This window comes from Morus notabilis, unplaced genomic scaffold (assembly GCF_000414095.1).
Source record: "Morus notabilis unplaced genomic scaffold, ASM41409v2 Scaffold637, whole genome shotgun sequence".
Classification (NCBI taxonomy): Eukaryota; Viridiplantae; Streptophyta; class Magnoliopsida; order Rosales; family Moraceae; genus Morus; species Morus notabilis.
Window position 1 is genome coordinate 20,667 of NW_010362898.1, and position 16,641 is coordinate 37,307.

The 16,641-nt window shown below is 37.6% G+C and overlaps 2 protein-coding genes across 3 annotated transcripts; one reads left to right on the forward strand and one right to left on the reverse strand.

The window, feature by feature from the left end:
• The first annotated feature begins 1,141 nt into the window (after positions 1–1,141).
• LOC21396057 (15.4 kDa class V heat shock protein) lies at positions 1,142–1,886 on the forward strand. Its single transcript, XM_010103140.2, has 2 exons — positions 1,142–1,409; positions 1,516–1,886. The coding sequence occupies exons 1-2, from the start codon at positions 1,268–1,270 to the stop codon at positions 1,782–1,784; spliced, it is 411 nt and encodes a 136-aa protein (XP_010101442.1). The 5' UTR covers positions 1,142–1,267; the 3' UTR covers positions 1,785–1,886.
• Positions 1,887–3,041: 1,155 nt separating this feature from the next.
• Positions 3,042–15,935, reverse strand: LOC21396058 (abnormal spindle-like microcephaly-associated protein homolog). Of its 2 annotated transcripts, none has more exons than XM_024168934.1 (20): positions 15,135–15,935; positions 14,429–14,897; positions 14,236–14,321; positions 13,878–13,991; positions 13,591–13,779; positions 13,415–13,480; positions 13,238–13,294; positions 12,995–13,117; positions 12,784–12,900; positions 7,450–7,548; positions 7,224–7,359; positions 6,700–6,840; positions 6,375–6,551; positions 5,409–6,277; positions 5,051–5,228; positions 4,695–4,936; positions 4,246–4,435; positions 3,630–3,855; positions 3,381–3,536; positions 3,042–3,231 (listed from the first exon to the last, which is right to left on the reverse strand). In XM_024168934.1, the coding sequence occupies exons 1-20, from the start codon at positions 15,822–15,824 to the stop codon at positions 3,144–3,146; spliced, it is 4,413 nt and encodes a 1,470-aa protein (XP_024024702.1). In that variant the 5' UTR covers positions 15,825–15,935; the 3' UTR covers positions 3,042–3,143. The 2 variants fall into 2 exon arrangements, with proteins under 2 accessions (XP_024024702.1, XP_024024701.1); XM_024168933.1 differs by having other exon boundaries at positions 7,450–7,557.
• Positions 15,936–16,641: the final 706 nt, after the last annotated feature.

Genomic DNA, 16,641 nt, shown 5'->3' on the forward strand with positions numbered 1-16,641 from the left:
CCCGATTCGTTTTCTCTGGTTTCCTTCTCGTCTGACTTGCGCCTTTTGCTTCTCACCCGAGCTCCTCCGTTTTGTTCTCGCCTGAGCTCCTCCGGTGTCTTCTTGCCCGATCTGCCCCGTTCTCGTCTCGCCCTTTTCTCACCGAGGTATGCCCCTAGACAAAAACGTTTGATGGTTTTCCGCTTGATTTGGTTGAGCATTTTTTCTGATTTGTTTTTTTTATGGCTTTTTTTATATGTTTTTGATTTGATATACTCAACCAAATCGGTTGATATGTTTTCCGTTTGATTTGGTTGAGTATTTTTTCTAATTTTTTGATATGTTTTTTATCTGATTTGGTGATTTTTTTCCCGTGTTTTTTTTCCCCTGGGAGCCTCCCATTGGGGCTGATTCAACCCCTGGGGGCCTCACATTGGGGCTGTATCAGCCCCTGGGAGGCTGATATTGGGGTTGATTTAGCCCCTGGGAGGCCCCCATTGGGGTTGATTCAGCCCCTGCGTGTGTGTGTGTGTGTGTCTATATACTTTAAAATTGTGATTTATTTTAATGATGAAAGTGTTATTGTATATGTGTGATAAGGACGATAATACGAAATAACTGGCTGCAATTGAGAATTTCTATGTATAACTGATATATGAGGAGTCAAAGAATGGGCTGCAAACATCCACTTTGTAATTTTCATATTTAATTAATTATTAGTGTTTTTATTTGGGATTCAATTATTATTTATTTAATATATTAAATACTATTACATGTTTTCAAAAATGAAACCACCAAACGCAGTTTCAGTTTTTTTTAAAACTGAAATCAATCTCTGAATAAAACTACCAAACGTATTTTCAAAAATAATTTAAAAATGAAAATAAAAACGTTTTCATTTCTATTTTCGTACAAAAAATAAAAACGTTTTGAAACCAATTTCAAACGCACCGTGTGTGTATATATATATATATTTTGGCCTTTTCCTTTTTTGACGCTAGAATAAATAATTGTTAGAGCCCATGTGCTTCATCAAGTACCTAGACAAAGGGATAAGCTTTTTTTTTTTTTTTTTTTTTTTTTTTTTTTTTTTTTTTTTCCTCCCCGAAGAAAAGGGCAAAAGTTTGAATACCGCAACTTGTTCTATAAAGACCACCCAACTGCCTCCTTTTCCTTCTAATCAGTAATCTCTATAACTACTAGGCTACCCCCAAAAGACATTGTCACCTCCCTTATCATACAAACCATAACCCTGCTTGGAAGCACTCCCTACCACAAGGCACAAGCAATGGAGCTTCCAATGATCCACCCTGCTTCCTACCAATATCTTATCCCTTCTCATCTTCTCTTCCCATACAACCTTGTCCCAGAAAACTACGTTCACTGGTCAGAAACCCCGGAGTCTCACATTTTCTCAGCTGACCTCCCTGGTAAAAAAACCTTCTTCAAAACAATCCTTTTTTCTCTTCATGACTTTCTTATTATGTTTTCATTTGGGCATTAAAAAGTTTTCTTCTTCGGTTGTTTTTTGGGCAGGTGTGAGAAAAGAGGAGATAAAAGTGGAAGTTGAGGACTCAAGGTACCTCATAATCCGGACCGAGGCCATCGATGAATTCTCGGAGCCTGCCAGGACCTTCATGAGGAAATTCAGGCTTCCGGGTAGGGTCGATATTGATGGTATTTCAGCTAAATATGAAGATGGAGTGTTGACAGTTGCAGTTCCAAGGTCTTTTACCAGAAGGGGTTTCTATATTGACCCTGCAGATGTGCCTCAACAGCTTGAAACTCTGGCCAGAGCTGCTTGATCTCTGTTCTCTATCACGCTTAGTAGCTTAGTGAGGTGGTGATATATGTGGTGGGGTTGTGGGAAAGATAGGTATTATTTCCTTAAAAGATCATTGGTGAAATTCCTGATTTGGCTTTACTTGTTGCGAAAAGGATGTTCCTTGGTTTCTATTTTAGTTTCTAATAATTTTAGTTTCTAATAACATGAGCAAATTATTAAAAAAGAAAAACATAAATAAACATAAGTGAAACAAATTATACGGGGGTGTTCATGGATCAAATTACACAGGTTAGAGGTCAATTCTAACTCGATTGAAAAAAAAAATGAAACAAAAAACTTTTTTCGTGGAGAGCATGTCTTTGCAATTGCCAAGAGGATTATCTAATCTTCCGTACTTAAACTCGTGTGTTCAGCAAAATTGGAGAAAAATCCTAAAGCAGTTTTATTTATTTTCTAAACCACGTTGGGAATATGATCTTGATCGGAACTTCTTGTTTGGTATGCTTTCTAATATCGGTCATTTTAAATTTAAATCAGTTTACTAATGTAAATTTTTAATTTAAATTAAAATGTGACTTTATGTTAAAAATTTTTACTATAATAAAAATTTTAAATATAATTATTTTTAAAAAAAAATTTACTATAAATTTTATTATAATAAAATTTAAATTTTAAATTTAAATCGGTAAAATAAATAAATTTTAAATTTTATTTTATAAAAAATTATTATAATAAAATTTAAATCGGTCAAATAAAAAGTCTTAAATTTCATTTTATGTGAAACTGCCGTGCAAACACCTGTGAGTGGGGCGGCAGATAGTTTTGGGGGCAGAATCTGAATTCTCATTTTCTTCAAGAAGATAATTTTGTGGGCGGCAGGGCAGCATGGGACCACAATATCAAAGCTCTTTAATGCCTCGATTCTCTACCTAAACAATAATCAAAAACTCTGTGACTTGCAAAATAAACTTGATTTAAAACTTGTAAATTGAGAAAGCTTCTTTAACCCCTATTTTTATAATGCGCTAAAAAAAAATTTAAAAAAGAAACACTTTTGAACTTGCATTTAAAAGAAAAGAAATTATTTAGCTTACCAATAAGTCAAGTTTTATAACCGTTAAATTTGTATATTTTTTAATGTTTATATGTTTTTATTTAAATTTAATAGATAAAAAATTTGACTTATTGATATTTTAGCCTAGTGAAGGTCCTTAAAAAAAACAAAAAAGAAGCCAGTTGAATTGGAGATGGTACGTCATAGACTCAGCTAGTCTCATAGAAGTGTTTCTAATTAGTTTTCAAGTTGTTCTCTGAAAAGTTTTCAAAGAACAAAGACAAATATAAGCATCTTCTCTTATGTCAAATCCAAAAGTCCTGTTTATCCTTCTGTAACCATTTTCAGAAGACTAACAGCCTCTCTTAATCTTCTATCTGTGTTTTCTCTGGCCATCTGACCTCGGACACCCCTGCATTAAGGCGTGAGTAATCAGACTGAACTGTGACATATATATATATATATATATATATCAAGTGCCTGATAGAGACGTTGCCTATATATATAATATATATATATATATATTGACATATTTTGAAACTAAAATATCGTAGATCGAACCTCTTCTCGTTATGTGCCTTCCTTGAGAGTTCCTCAACAAGATTGTGTAGCCTTCTCAGAACGGCAGGTGACTTGCGTACAGCTTCAATACCTTTACGACTTGAGCATATCTTCTTCAATACTTCAGAAGCAATAAAATATATTTCTTCCTTGTTCCTGAAAAGGCAATAAAATGTTGGTACTTCATAGTTCATTCGAAGATGAAAGAAAATTACTACTTCAGTGATCGGTCTAAACTGATACACGGACCTTAGCAGCTCCCATAAAATAATTTCTATAGAACCATGGCAGTCAATTAGCACTTCAACCAGATGCGGATAGCGGGCAAGGTTTCTAAGAGTAGAGAGCGAATGCTTTACGACCTCCTGATCAGGAATGCTTCGACTGACTGAGCGAATGAGCTTGAGCAACGTGCTGATTGCTCCCGCATCGACAAGTTTTTCACAGCATTTTTTAGAGTACCTTGTAGCCATATCTGCGAAAAAGGACTCGTTAACTCAAAAATGGAGTCTGTGGGTTGCGAAGCTGAGGCAACATCCAGAGATGAAACAACTCGATGACCAATCACTTAATGACCTCAAAAGTATTATAGGTTTTCTCATTTCTCTATTGTAATGTATTGTAAGATATGTTCATAATTTTAATTGAACCAGTAATAAAATATGAACCATGGATCATGTAACAAACAATGCGCATTTATTTTCTCGAGCTTCTTAAGAAGCCCTTGTGTGAGAATGTTTTTGAAATAGGCCGCTCAGGTCAAGAATTTTATGCCTTTAATTCTGGGGAGTCTATTTTTAAACCCGTAAAGTAGTGCTTTATGCAATGCAAGTCCGGACACAAAAAACTTTCATGTAAAGCTCACCCAAAGTTGCGCAAGTATGAAGAATGCCACTAATGCTTTTTTTGCTCAGCAATTCTGAAAGAGCTGCTATAAGTCTGTTTATTATGCGCATTCCATCATCCACATTTGCGGCTGACTGTTGCATTCTCAGGCGTAAGTCCAATAGGTGTCCTCTTGATTCTTTCCGTGCAAGGTAACCCTTCCAGTGCGACTGTAATTCAAAAAAATTCAAAAGGGAAAATGTATTTACTAAATTTATCAAATTGACGTCAATAGGGAATGCAAATATATATGCGTAAATGGATATAAATATGCAAAAACATCCAACTCATTCATGAAATAAAAAATAAAGTGAAAAACGATTTTAGAATATTCCTAATACCAAAACAGTCAGAATTGGTCCTTCAAATAGTCTGCATTCATATTAATTCAACTCAATAAAAGAAAGCAAAATGAAGAGAATATCTTACTTGTATCACTACAATATGATGCCTCTCTCTCGTAGTTTTTCTTATGGCTATCCAGCCACGAAAACGGGACTGAATTATTAAGGCACACCTCATTTTAAGTTTTAGTGACAAAACACCTCTCCACCACCTCTGCAGTTTTCCAACCGAATACAAAACTAATGTCAATTCAGAACTTCGATTACAGCCTCTTGAACTCCTGGAAATATGACCATTAGGAGCAAGTGTACGTTGCGAGGACGTCCCTGCAACAAACCATAAACCAGTATAAGTTTCAAGCCACTACTTATAGAGTATACATATGCATCTATAATGAATTTCACGATGGTGAACATGTAAGCAGAAGTCTCACTATCTACCTAAAAGCTTCTTTCTAGTTAACTGCCCCCTGACAAAGCGTTGAATTTCCAATGCAGCAAGTGTTTGACGATGTAATCCCATTCTGCATTTCAGCCCTCGAACGGCACTTTGGATCTTTATTACAGCCTCCCTTTGGGAAAGGAATTCCCTTCTTACCAACCAACCACGGCAATGTCTCTAAAATTTTTTAAACAATGTACCAATACATAGCTTGTTATGTGTATCCTAAGGATATAAATGCCGTGAAAAAAAGAAACCAACTGCTTACAATAGACGAGGCTCATAAAATTACAATGAAGACTACCAAAAGTTCTATGATTAATGGAAACAAAACATTAAGTACTTCAGGCTACTTACTTGGATAGCATCTATTAGATCCCTTCGTCTACAAGCTTCTCTATGGCAAATCCATTGACGTACAAAAGATTGAATAATAGTTGCAGATTTGGTTAAAGCTTTGTGATGTTGATATGTCTTCAAACATCTTGACATTCGAAAATAACTTTGAATTTTCAATGTTGCATGCTTTTGACTTTGAAATCCCCTTCTCAATATCAAACAACGGAAATGACTTTGGATTTTGGTTGCAGCAAAGTGTTGATTTTTGATAGAATTGCAAATAACAGAACACTTCGCTGTAAGCTGGACTTCAACCTCTTCGATTGTTTGAAGATCATCAACACCTTTCTCCAGGCTTAAATGAAAAGCTTTTTCTATTTGAGCAACCTCACGAATGTGCCTACACCTTACAAACCACCCACGGAGATATTTTTGAATGATAATAGAAGCACTGATTAGATCATCAACACTCTTCTTCGGCTGTAAATTAAAAGTTCTCTCTTTTTGAGCAACCTCGCATAAGAACCGAGACCTTGTTAACCACCTACGAAGGTACTTCTGAATGACAATAGAAGCATTGATTAAATCATCAAGATCCTCTTTCGGCTGTAAAACAAAAACTTTCTGTACTTGAGCAACCTCACAGATGTACCCAGACCTTGCTAGCCACCCACGAAGGTATTTCTGAATGACAATGGAAGCATTGACTAGATCAGGAGCAGAAATCTCAGAAGTTTCTATGCTGCGATCATCTAGTCTACGACGAGTGATCCAATTCCTTGCTGCTCGCTGGATAAGCAATACCGACTTCTTTAATTTGACAAAACAATGCCTCTCAATTATGAACATGACATATCTCCTCCATGTTTCGGACTGTTTCCACCTTTCTTCATTATTAGCCAAATAGATCATGTTAGTAAGAACTTCTAGTTAATCCGCACAAGGATAAGGGATATCAGCGAACCAATGAAAAGGAGAAAGTACCAAATGAAGACTTCTGATCTTGCATAGCAGTAAAATTTATGCACGATGGTTTCTTCTTCACAGTTAACCATGCACGGAAAACAGTTTGTAAAAGAGAAGCAGCATGTAACATCTTCAAATAGTCGCGGCGTTTAAGAGCCCGCTTGAAATGAGACTGTATAACTTTGGCAGCATTTTCTGTTAACGTTAGACATGGATTGCACGGTTACAGAATGAATTGTATACAACTTCTAGGAAACGAACATTAAGTAATATAGGAATAAAAAAGCCAGGGTTGCAAATAAGAAAGAATTTATAAAAGATACTACAAAGCCATTGTAGTTACCTCTTTGATTCTTAATGTTGTTTTTAGTTGTTGTAAGGTGGTACAAAATTGGAGAAGCTTCTGGTTTTGCAATACGTTGATAGCTTCTCTCGGTCATAGCTCGCCACCAAGCCTGAATGGCTTTAAATTTTCTTGCGGCATCTATTTTAGACAAAAAGGAGGAAGAAGAAGAAGGAGGAGGAGGAGGAGGGGGACGAGGAGGTGGAGGATGAGGAGGAAACATTAGATTAAAACACAACATAAGCAACTTTTAACTACGTGGATAGAAAGCTTTGCTAACGTAGTGACTTAAACACAGCACTAGTTGCAAGCAAAGGAAAAAAAGTAAAACACCGCAAATTTTCACCCTGCAAAAGTGACGTAAAATAGTTTTAATTAAATAATATATTGACCTCCGGAACACACTAAAAATAAATCTTTCCGCAACAAATATGAAACAATGAAGCGTGTAGAAACCTCACTTTAGTAATACGTGATAATGGCATAAATAAATTGCTGCAAGAGAACGCAGTAAAGAGAATAACCTTCGGTACTGTAGCCATATGTTTTGTCTTTGGTTCGTACTAGATCAGGACTTGAAAAACATGGCTCCGCACTAGAGTATTTTCTCACTGGACTTTGACAGTTACAACCTAAGAGTTTATGGAAATTCAATTGATCCTGCAAGAAAACAATATTAAGATATGCTTAACGTATGAAACTAACAACAATCAAAATATCATCTACCATAGCTGGCACTTAAAGCATTACCAGGTTTTTCTTGACAATCAGTTTTGATGCAAGGAATACCAACAGGATTACCACACTCCTATCATTACAAGCTCCACTATACTCAAGTATGTCACTGATCTGTAGAACCTGCGGAGCAGCAAAAAATAGAATAAAATAAAATCCATGCATCATGTCAGTGTAAAGCATTTGTGAACACACACGGGTAGAAAACAGTGAACGGAAAACACTACTTTATATTTTATTCTCTTATTGTTTAGAATGAAATACAGCCGGCCATAAAAAGGCTCTGAAAACAGAGTAGACAATGAAAGAATAAAGAAGAATAATCCTTTCCTAATACAATAGGCATAAACCTAGCATATTCCTTTGACCTAAGAAATTACTATAAATAGGTCCTAATCAGTCTAGATTCGTCCACACTCCCCCTTAAGTTGGGCTGTATAAGTTGTGCATGCCCAACTTGTCTACTAATTTTTCAAATAAGGGTCTAGACAATCCCTTGGTCAAAATATCGATAGCTTGCTCAGTTGTAGGGACTTATGACATAAGGACTGTTCCTTCTTTCAATCTTCTCCTTGATAAAATGCCGATCCACTTCCACATGTTTAGTCCTGTCATGATGTACAGGATTATGCAAGATATTTATGGCTGCCTTGTTATCACAATAAACACGCAATGGAAGTGTAACTCCAACCTTAAGTTCATCTAACAACATTCTCAGCCATAAAACCTCACAAATTCCATGAGCCACAGATCTCAGTTCTGCTTCGGCATTGCTCCTTGCGACAACGGATTGCTTCTTGCTTCTCCACATTACAAGATTGCCCCAAACAAGAGTACAATACCCTGAAGTAGATCTCCTATCATCAACAGCTCCTGCCCAATCAGCATCCGAGTATATACTTCTACACCTCTTTCATCTCCTTTCTTGAAGAACAAGCCTCGTCCAGGTATTCCTTTCAGATATCTCAGGATGCGAAACACCGCTTTTAAATGTTCTTCAGTGGGTGCATGCAAGTATTGGCTAACTCGACTAACATCAAAAGCTATGTAAGGTCTAGTATGTGACAAATAGATTAGTCTCCCAACTAGACGCTGAAATCTACCTTTGTCTACAGGATCACTGTCTCTCATTCCTTTCTTGCAACTTGGCTCCACCGGAGTTTTTGCAAGTTTGCAACCCATCATTCCTGTTTCTTTTAGAAGATCCAACACATACTTCCTTTGTGAGACTGAGATCCCACATTTATTTCTGGCAATCTCCATTCCAAGAAAGTACCTGAGACTTCCCAAATCTTTGATCTCAAATTCTTTTGCCAGTTTTCTCTTTAGTCTCTCCCATTCTTCGAGATCATCTCCAGTCAATATAATATCATCAACATATACGATGAGAATGGCGGTCTTATCATTCTTGTGCTGATAGAACAACGTGTGGTCTCCTCCGGCCTGCTTGTATCCCTATTCCTTAACCACCTTAGTGAACTGATCAAACCAGGCTCGCGGTGATTGCTTTAGTCCATACAGGGACTTTTTTAGCTTGCAAACTTGATCACCCTTGTCCTCAAATCCCGGTGGCATCTCCATATAGACTTCTTCTTCCAAATCCCCATTAAGGAAAGCATTTTTTACGTCAAGTTGTTGCAACGACCAATCTAAGTTAGCAGTAATGGATAACAGAACTCGAACTGTATTGATCTTGGCAACTGGAGCAAAAGTTCCTTGATAATCTATCCCATATGTCTGAGTATAGCCCTTAGCCACCAAACAAGCTTTGTATCTTTCAATAGACCCATCCGCCTTGTATTTGACGGTGAAGACCCACTTACATCCAACCAGAGCCTTTTCTCTTGGTCTTCTCACCACATCCCAAGTATGGTTCCTTTCGAGAGCTCTCATTTCTTCTAAAACAGCTTGCCTCTATTCGGACTTCTTCATAGCTTCTTAGATATCTCTTGAAATCTCCACACTGGCGAAGTTAGCTACAAAGGCTTTCATAGAGTTTGTCAGATGATCATATCCAATATAATGGGCCATTGGATGTTTTGTACAGGATCTTACTCCTTTCCTCAATGCAACTGGGATCTCTAAGTCATTAATTTCCACTTCAAGACCTATCATTGGTTCCGATTCTTGATGGCGAGGAACTTCCTGCCTTTCTACATTTTTTTGGTTCTTCTTGCGCACATAAGTTCAATCAAAAAATTGCAAGCCACTCTCTTTATGTTATTATGTTCCTGCACTATAGATACCGGATTTTTTGGTTCATCAAGAGATTGATTTAGGATCTGATTTGAACGAATGGATTGAGTAAGAACTGGTGGAGCTGATTCGGGAAAGATTTCAAGATTAATTTCAGGGCTATCTGGTGGGTTTATTTCAGAAATATTGGCTGGATTTTCCTCTTGATCTCCTGGTTTTTGAACATTTTCTGCCGGATTGGAAGGGATATGACTTTGGGTTTCTAAAGAAGGGGCAAAATCCCAAAAGAATTCCCACACATTTGAATCATTTGAGGTTGAGATGGAAGTCAGTTTTGATTTTTCCCAAAAACTTTCTTCCCACACTCTCTCCCCCTGAAGGGAATTTTTGGTAAAAAATGGTTAATCTCTAGACACAAAGTATTTTCTTTTCTCTATTGAATAACATCTATACCCTTTTTGAGTCGCCAAGTATCCCAAAAAAATGCACTTATGAGCCCTAGGATCCAATTTTCCCCGATGTGGATCAAGATTGTGAACAAAGGCAACCAAACACTTTTAGCTCTAACGAAGATGGAAACCGTGACTGTGGATACGACTTGTATAGGCAATCTATTGGGGTTTGAAATTTTAAGACGCGGGAAGGTACCCTATTAATCAGATAGGTAACAGTCAAAACTGCATCCTTCCAAAAAAAATTTGGTAAGTTGCCTGTGAACAACAAGGAACAAGCTACTTCTAAAATGTGACGATTTTTCCTCTCATATACCCCATTTTGTTAAGGTGTGCTAACACATGAACTTTGATGAATTATCCCACTAGTAGCGACAAATTCCCCCAAAGTGTTTTTGAAAAATTCAGTCCCATTTTTTGTTCTTAAGAAGTTAATGTTCCCATCAAATTGTGTTTTAACCATGGAATGGAATTGTTTGAAAATACCCTCGGCCTCAGATTTTTTTTTCTTTTAGAAGATAAACCCAACAAACACGTGTATGATCATCAATAAAGGTAATGAACCATTTTTTATTGGTAATGCTTGAGATGAGGAAAGGTCCCCAAATATCGCTATGAATAAGAACAAATGATTTAGATGCACAATATGATAATGGGGGAAAGGAGACACGAGTATGTTTAGCTAATTGGCAAATCTCACATTGAAACTTATCATTATTTTCAAACAAGGATGGAAACAAGAATTTCATATAAGAGAAACTGGGATGTCCTAATGTATAGTGCAATAACATAATTTTTTGAATTCTTGAAAGAGAGGTGGTTGCAACCATTTGAGCTTGCCCATGGACACTTGAATCATCCTCAAAGTAGTATAGACCATTTCGTTCCTTAGCACTGCCAATCCTCTTCCTCGATGATCGGTCCTGAAAAATACAAGCAGATGGAGAATCCATGGTTCTCCTTTCTCGGCTAGTCCACAAAAAACAGTTAAAGCTTTACCTTTCTGAGTCATAAGGGACATCGAAGAGAATTGCACTATCATTTGTTTCAATTGCTCCATCCGCTCCTTGGTAAAGGCCGTGGTTCCCATGAATGGTTCAGTTTCCTCTGGTTTTTCCATTGATGCCTGAAACCCTTTTCCTTCACGTCCACGAGTTCGATTAGAAATCCAATTGGCCGGTTTCCCATGTAACTTCCAGTAATTCTCCCTGGTGTGATAGGGCTTTTTACAATGATCACACCATTTTTTGTTTGGTTTCACTTCTCCCTGACTTTCTCGTCCACAGACAACTAGGGCAGACTTTTCCACATTTGAGGTGGTGGTTCCTAACATGACTCTCCTCCTTGACTCTTCTCTACGGACTTCAGCAAAGATTTCCTCGATTTGAGGAAGTGGTCTCATCCCTAGTAGGCGACCACGAACTTCATCCAAATCCTTATTCAATCCGGCCAAGAAGTCATACACACGTTCACGTTCCACCAACTTTCTATACAAAACCGAGTCATCAGGGTCTTTCCAAGAGGGAGAAGTGAACAGGTCCAATTCCTACCACAGTCTTGTGGCCTCATGATAATATTTTGTCACATCGCTCTCCCCCTGTCTTAGGGTTCGGATCTTATTCCTCAATTCAAACATCTGTGAGGTATTTTCCAAGTCCGAGTCGGCCATTGTGACTGCATCCCAAATCTTTTTAGCTGTGCAAAGGAGGATGTATGTGTCGGAAATATTATCTTCCATAGAATGGATTAACCAAGCCATCACCATTGAATTTTGCGCCTCCCAATTTGCATAAGAGGGATCCTTCGGATTTGGTGTTGGAATTGAGCCATCTAAGGCCCTGTTCACTTCACCGATTTGAGTTAGAATTTGAGTTTTGCTACAGTAAAAAGTTCTCAGAAACAGTCACATCTAACTTTTTTGTTACAGTAAAAAGCTCTCACATAAAATCACATCTCAACTCGAATTATAAACTCGAATCAGCAAAATGAACGGGCCATAAATATCCGAGCCTTCCCTTTCCTCGAATCACCATTAGGACCGAACGGGACCACTTGAGAAAATCCTTCCCATTCAGTTTCTGTGTTGTGATTTGCAGGGAGGAATGATTGATGTTCTCGGGAATAGCAGTGGGAGCAATTGTGGAGGTTGTTTTAAGGCTGCTCGTGGCAACCTCAGAAACATCACCTCCGCTTGCTCCAGTCAAAGCTGTTCTATACATTGTTTTCTTCAACTGGTGGCACTGATACCATATGACGCACACGGGTAGAAAACAGTGAACGGAAAACACTGCTTTATATCTTATTCTCTTATTGTTTAGAATGAAATACAACCGGCCATAAAAAGGCTCTGAAAACAGTGTAGAAAAGGAAAGAATAAAGAAGAATAATCATTTCCTAATACAATAGGCATAAACCTAGCATATTCCTTTGACCTAAGAAATTATCATAAATAAGTCCTAATTAGTCTAGATTCGTCCACAGCATTAAATTCAGATGAAGCAACAATCATGCATGTTTACTGTTACTTAAGGTTTACTATAAACTACAAACATAAATTACATTTAGCTTAAATTGTACACGTTGTTGGACAATAATTCCTGCATTTAATTGTGCTTTCGAAACCATTCACTTATACTTGACAAAATCACATGTCTAAGCTTGAGATGAAGCTTAAAATTGTTGACATCCAGTGAACAAGTACCTCTGGAAAGTTTCCCAACAATGTCGTCAATCTCTGTGATAATAGAAAATTGTGCACCGCATCTGGGTAATCGGTGACTAAAACAATTGATTCTTCACCGCTTGATCTATGAGAGTCCTGGAAAAATTAACTAAGGTAAGAATAGAGGAAAGGAAACTCTATTTGTCTACACAAAAGTCAGCAAAGATTGGAATAGAATATACACGGACACCTTTGATGAACAAGTACAAGGAAGTTCCTTGCGAAAATAATAGTCAAGCAAGCACCAAATTCCTTTTCCATCGACCAATGACGAAAAGTTGTCGATCTTGCAATCATAATTTTGACAAATTGCCTGTAACCACAATGTTAGTTATCAACTATGTTGTAATAGTTTAAAGTGTGAAAAACTACCAAATGATAGCAATCTCAAGAATTAACGGGAAACATATGTTCCATAACATAGAAGCAATACCTGGATCCAACTTAAAAGCATTTCCAAAGGAGTGGAACTGGAAGTGTTGAAGTGATCCTGTTGGATGTTAAATAACAAAGGAGCTCATGTCTAATTCACTTAAAACCAAGAGTGCAGATAGTATCTAAAGTATAAAGAAATAAAGAGAAAACTGTTCATATTTATAGTTGAAAATACCACGTTAGCTCCACGAATTTTGCAAATTTCCTCAGCTAACATTGTTCTCTTCATCAGAAGAGGTAACTGCAGGGAACAATAGTCAATCATATTAACAAGTAGACAACATAAACTCCTAGGTAACCCTTTATGCAATGGGAAAAGTTTACGGTTACAAAGATGAGAAATGGGAAGACCTGCAGATGAACAAACATATTCCAGAGCAAGGAAAGAGTTAATTCCTTGTCCCCATTAGCAACGTCATCTCCCACAATCATTACACCATCATCATCGTATAAAGCTGCACCAGCCTGACTAAGATACTGCATCACAACACCACAATTTACCAAGCACTTCTTGCGAGTATCTGATGGAACTGCCAATTTCTGCTCCCACAATTAAGCCTTGAGATCAGAAAAACAATATTGAAGATCAAGCTAAACAGAGTTTAAGTCTACTAATTCACTTTTGGAAAAGGAACAACCGCGAGTATAGAGGGGTCATCCAGCAAAAGATGAGTAGCTCGGCAGAGCCTCACTCCATCTTGGAGATCTACAAACAAATCTGATACTTGGAAATCATATTCAGCGAGAGCACTCTGCAAAATTATGTAAATTTTAGTCATGATAATTCAATTGATGACATAATTACCTACATTGTATTTTGAACTGAATCCATGCTTCATCCTCAATTCGTAAACATGCAGATAAAGAGGCTAAATTAAATTATAAAGCACCAATAGGCCCCCGCCCATACATAACATGTATACAAATTTAAAAACACACATAAACACGCTCATTTTCCCCAGTTGCAAATAGCATTAAACTTGGAGAACCGCCTACCTGTTGATACGGTACTTTGTATCCTACTATCATCAGATGTGCTAGAATATTACCTTCTCCAAGCATAATATCTGGTGACAGAAAATCTAATTTGGAACAGAGAGGAGAGCAATGTCAACCTGGAGTAGGATAAAGTGCCATTATACAAAGGAAAATTTAGAAAATTTTCGAATGTAAACGAAAGGGCAATTACCATGAATCACCTGACGACTTGACTTAATACTAGATTGCACCGTGAATAATAAAGGGGAACCTCCATCCTTTCCGTCAATTCCATACTTCTGAGAAAGACTGCTCTGACATTTAGCTCTATCAAGGACAAGAACAAGCAACAAAAATCTCTTCAATACAATATTCCCCAAAGTTTCATAATAACCTGGCCTGTACAAACCCTCAACCATTTTGTTGTAAGCGTAAGCTTTTGCTAAATCACCATGTGAAAAGAACTGCTTTTCAAAAATCATCTTCAAGAATGCAGTTTCTTGATCGGAATCAACATCCCCATTAGATAACAACGAATCACCACCAAAAACAATGTATAATCCGATTCGAAGCCATGTTGGGTTGTAACACATAAGGATTCTGATGGCCTTCTCCTTCAATCCAACATCAGTAACTAAGGGACAGTGTGCCTTCATTTTCAACCTCCCTTGATCAATATTCTGATAATAAAAACAGTGAATTTTTAGTTATGCATATACTAAGCTTAAAAACCCCATTTTTAGAGCGAAAGATAGTCCTTCTATGAGCACTACAGATATATGACCTCGATGAACTTCACTGACCTAGCACGGTAACTACACTCCACTAAGACTGACAAGAAATTCAATTTCTCCTCCTGAACTTTCTAAAAATCAAAGAAAAGAGAATCCTATAGTTCATAGAACTGAAAGCCAAACCTTAGCCACTTGAGTCATAACATCAAAAACCTCCTTGCATCCGCCCAAGTTCAAGTACACCCGCATTCGCTTCTTCAGATCTTCAAAACTGCAAACATCTTTCAGCGAATTCTGCAAACTCAAATACGCCGAATTCGAAAACCCCGCTATATTTTCCGCATCCTCAGCCCGCCACGCTGAATCTCTTTGACGCTTCGGATTCCTCCACGCCGCGTCAACCCGGACCCCGATTCCCGGAAAACTATCCCTCTTCCCTTTGGTCGCAACTTCACTTCGATCCACATTGCCGCCACAGGTGGACAAATCGCACCCGCATGAACCAGGATTCTCGAAAAGGAAATTGAGCCAAACGGTGATCGACTTGGCCAGCGACTTCAACGACCGCTCTTTCTGAATCTGGCTCTTCCGCGAGGACTGGGACTGTTCAAATTCTAGGGCTTTGAGTCTCCGAACTGTCCTGGCCCGGCTAGACGGCGGAGCCAGAGCAGGCCGGCGGCGAGCGGTCGACCAAGAAGTCCAAGGCGTCTGCTTGGACGCCGTGAAGAATTGAGTGCTCGGAGACTGCAAGTTAAGTTTTTGCGCGGGACGCTTCGGTGTCTTGAAATTCGAGATGTCTCTGAAGATGGAAGAAGAGGAGGAGGATAACCTGTACGGCGATAGCGACGGACACGGTGGTTCTCCGTCCTCCATTGTCGTCGAAGTGGAGAATCAGTACGGCGTGAAAATGCAAGAAAATGGAAGAGAAAATTCGAAAGTAGTTGGTTCGTTCTTGCAGAGAGCTTTTTATGCCCGAGAAAATCAGAGAATGGAAATGAAGAGAAAAACGCAACGGATTTCGAAAGTTTTTAAATTTAAAATGCCAGAGAGAAGGGCGGGATTTTCTGGCTTTAACTCGGTGAACGATGATGATCGTGATTTCGGTGGGATGGGACACGTGCGAGGAGCCTTCATTGACTTCACACGTGTGAGGAGCTTTGAGTTGAGACGTAATTTTATAAATGTCTCTTTTATTTCACTAATTTAAATTTTTAGTTCTAAATTTTTATAATTAAAAGTTCTCAGAAAATGTCATATCTAACTTTTTCTGTTCCAGTTAAAAACTCTCAAAAAATATCACATTCAGCTTAAATTAAAAATTTAAATTCGCGAAGCGAACGAGGCCCAAGTTTTATTTGAAAACTATACTAACCCAAATCATGATTGTGCTATAGTATTTGTTATCTCACAAATAGTTTGAATTTTAAAATTTTATCTCCCATCAAATTCCCACCAATAAATCCAAATAATGATTTAAGTATGCATTCTAAACAGATTCATAATAAACCCCAATAATAATTTGAGTATACTTTTTAAACATATTTTTAATAAGATGGTCTGTGTAAGGCTGAAGAAAAAATGTCCAATTCAGTGATATTTAAACCTTTAGTCTCTAAAATTACCCCTAATAATATTATTATCATATAAAAAATCATGAGAAAATTATTGAACTTACGGGTTTAGATTTTGC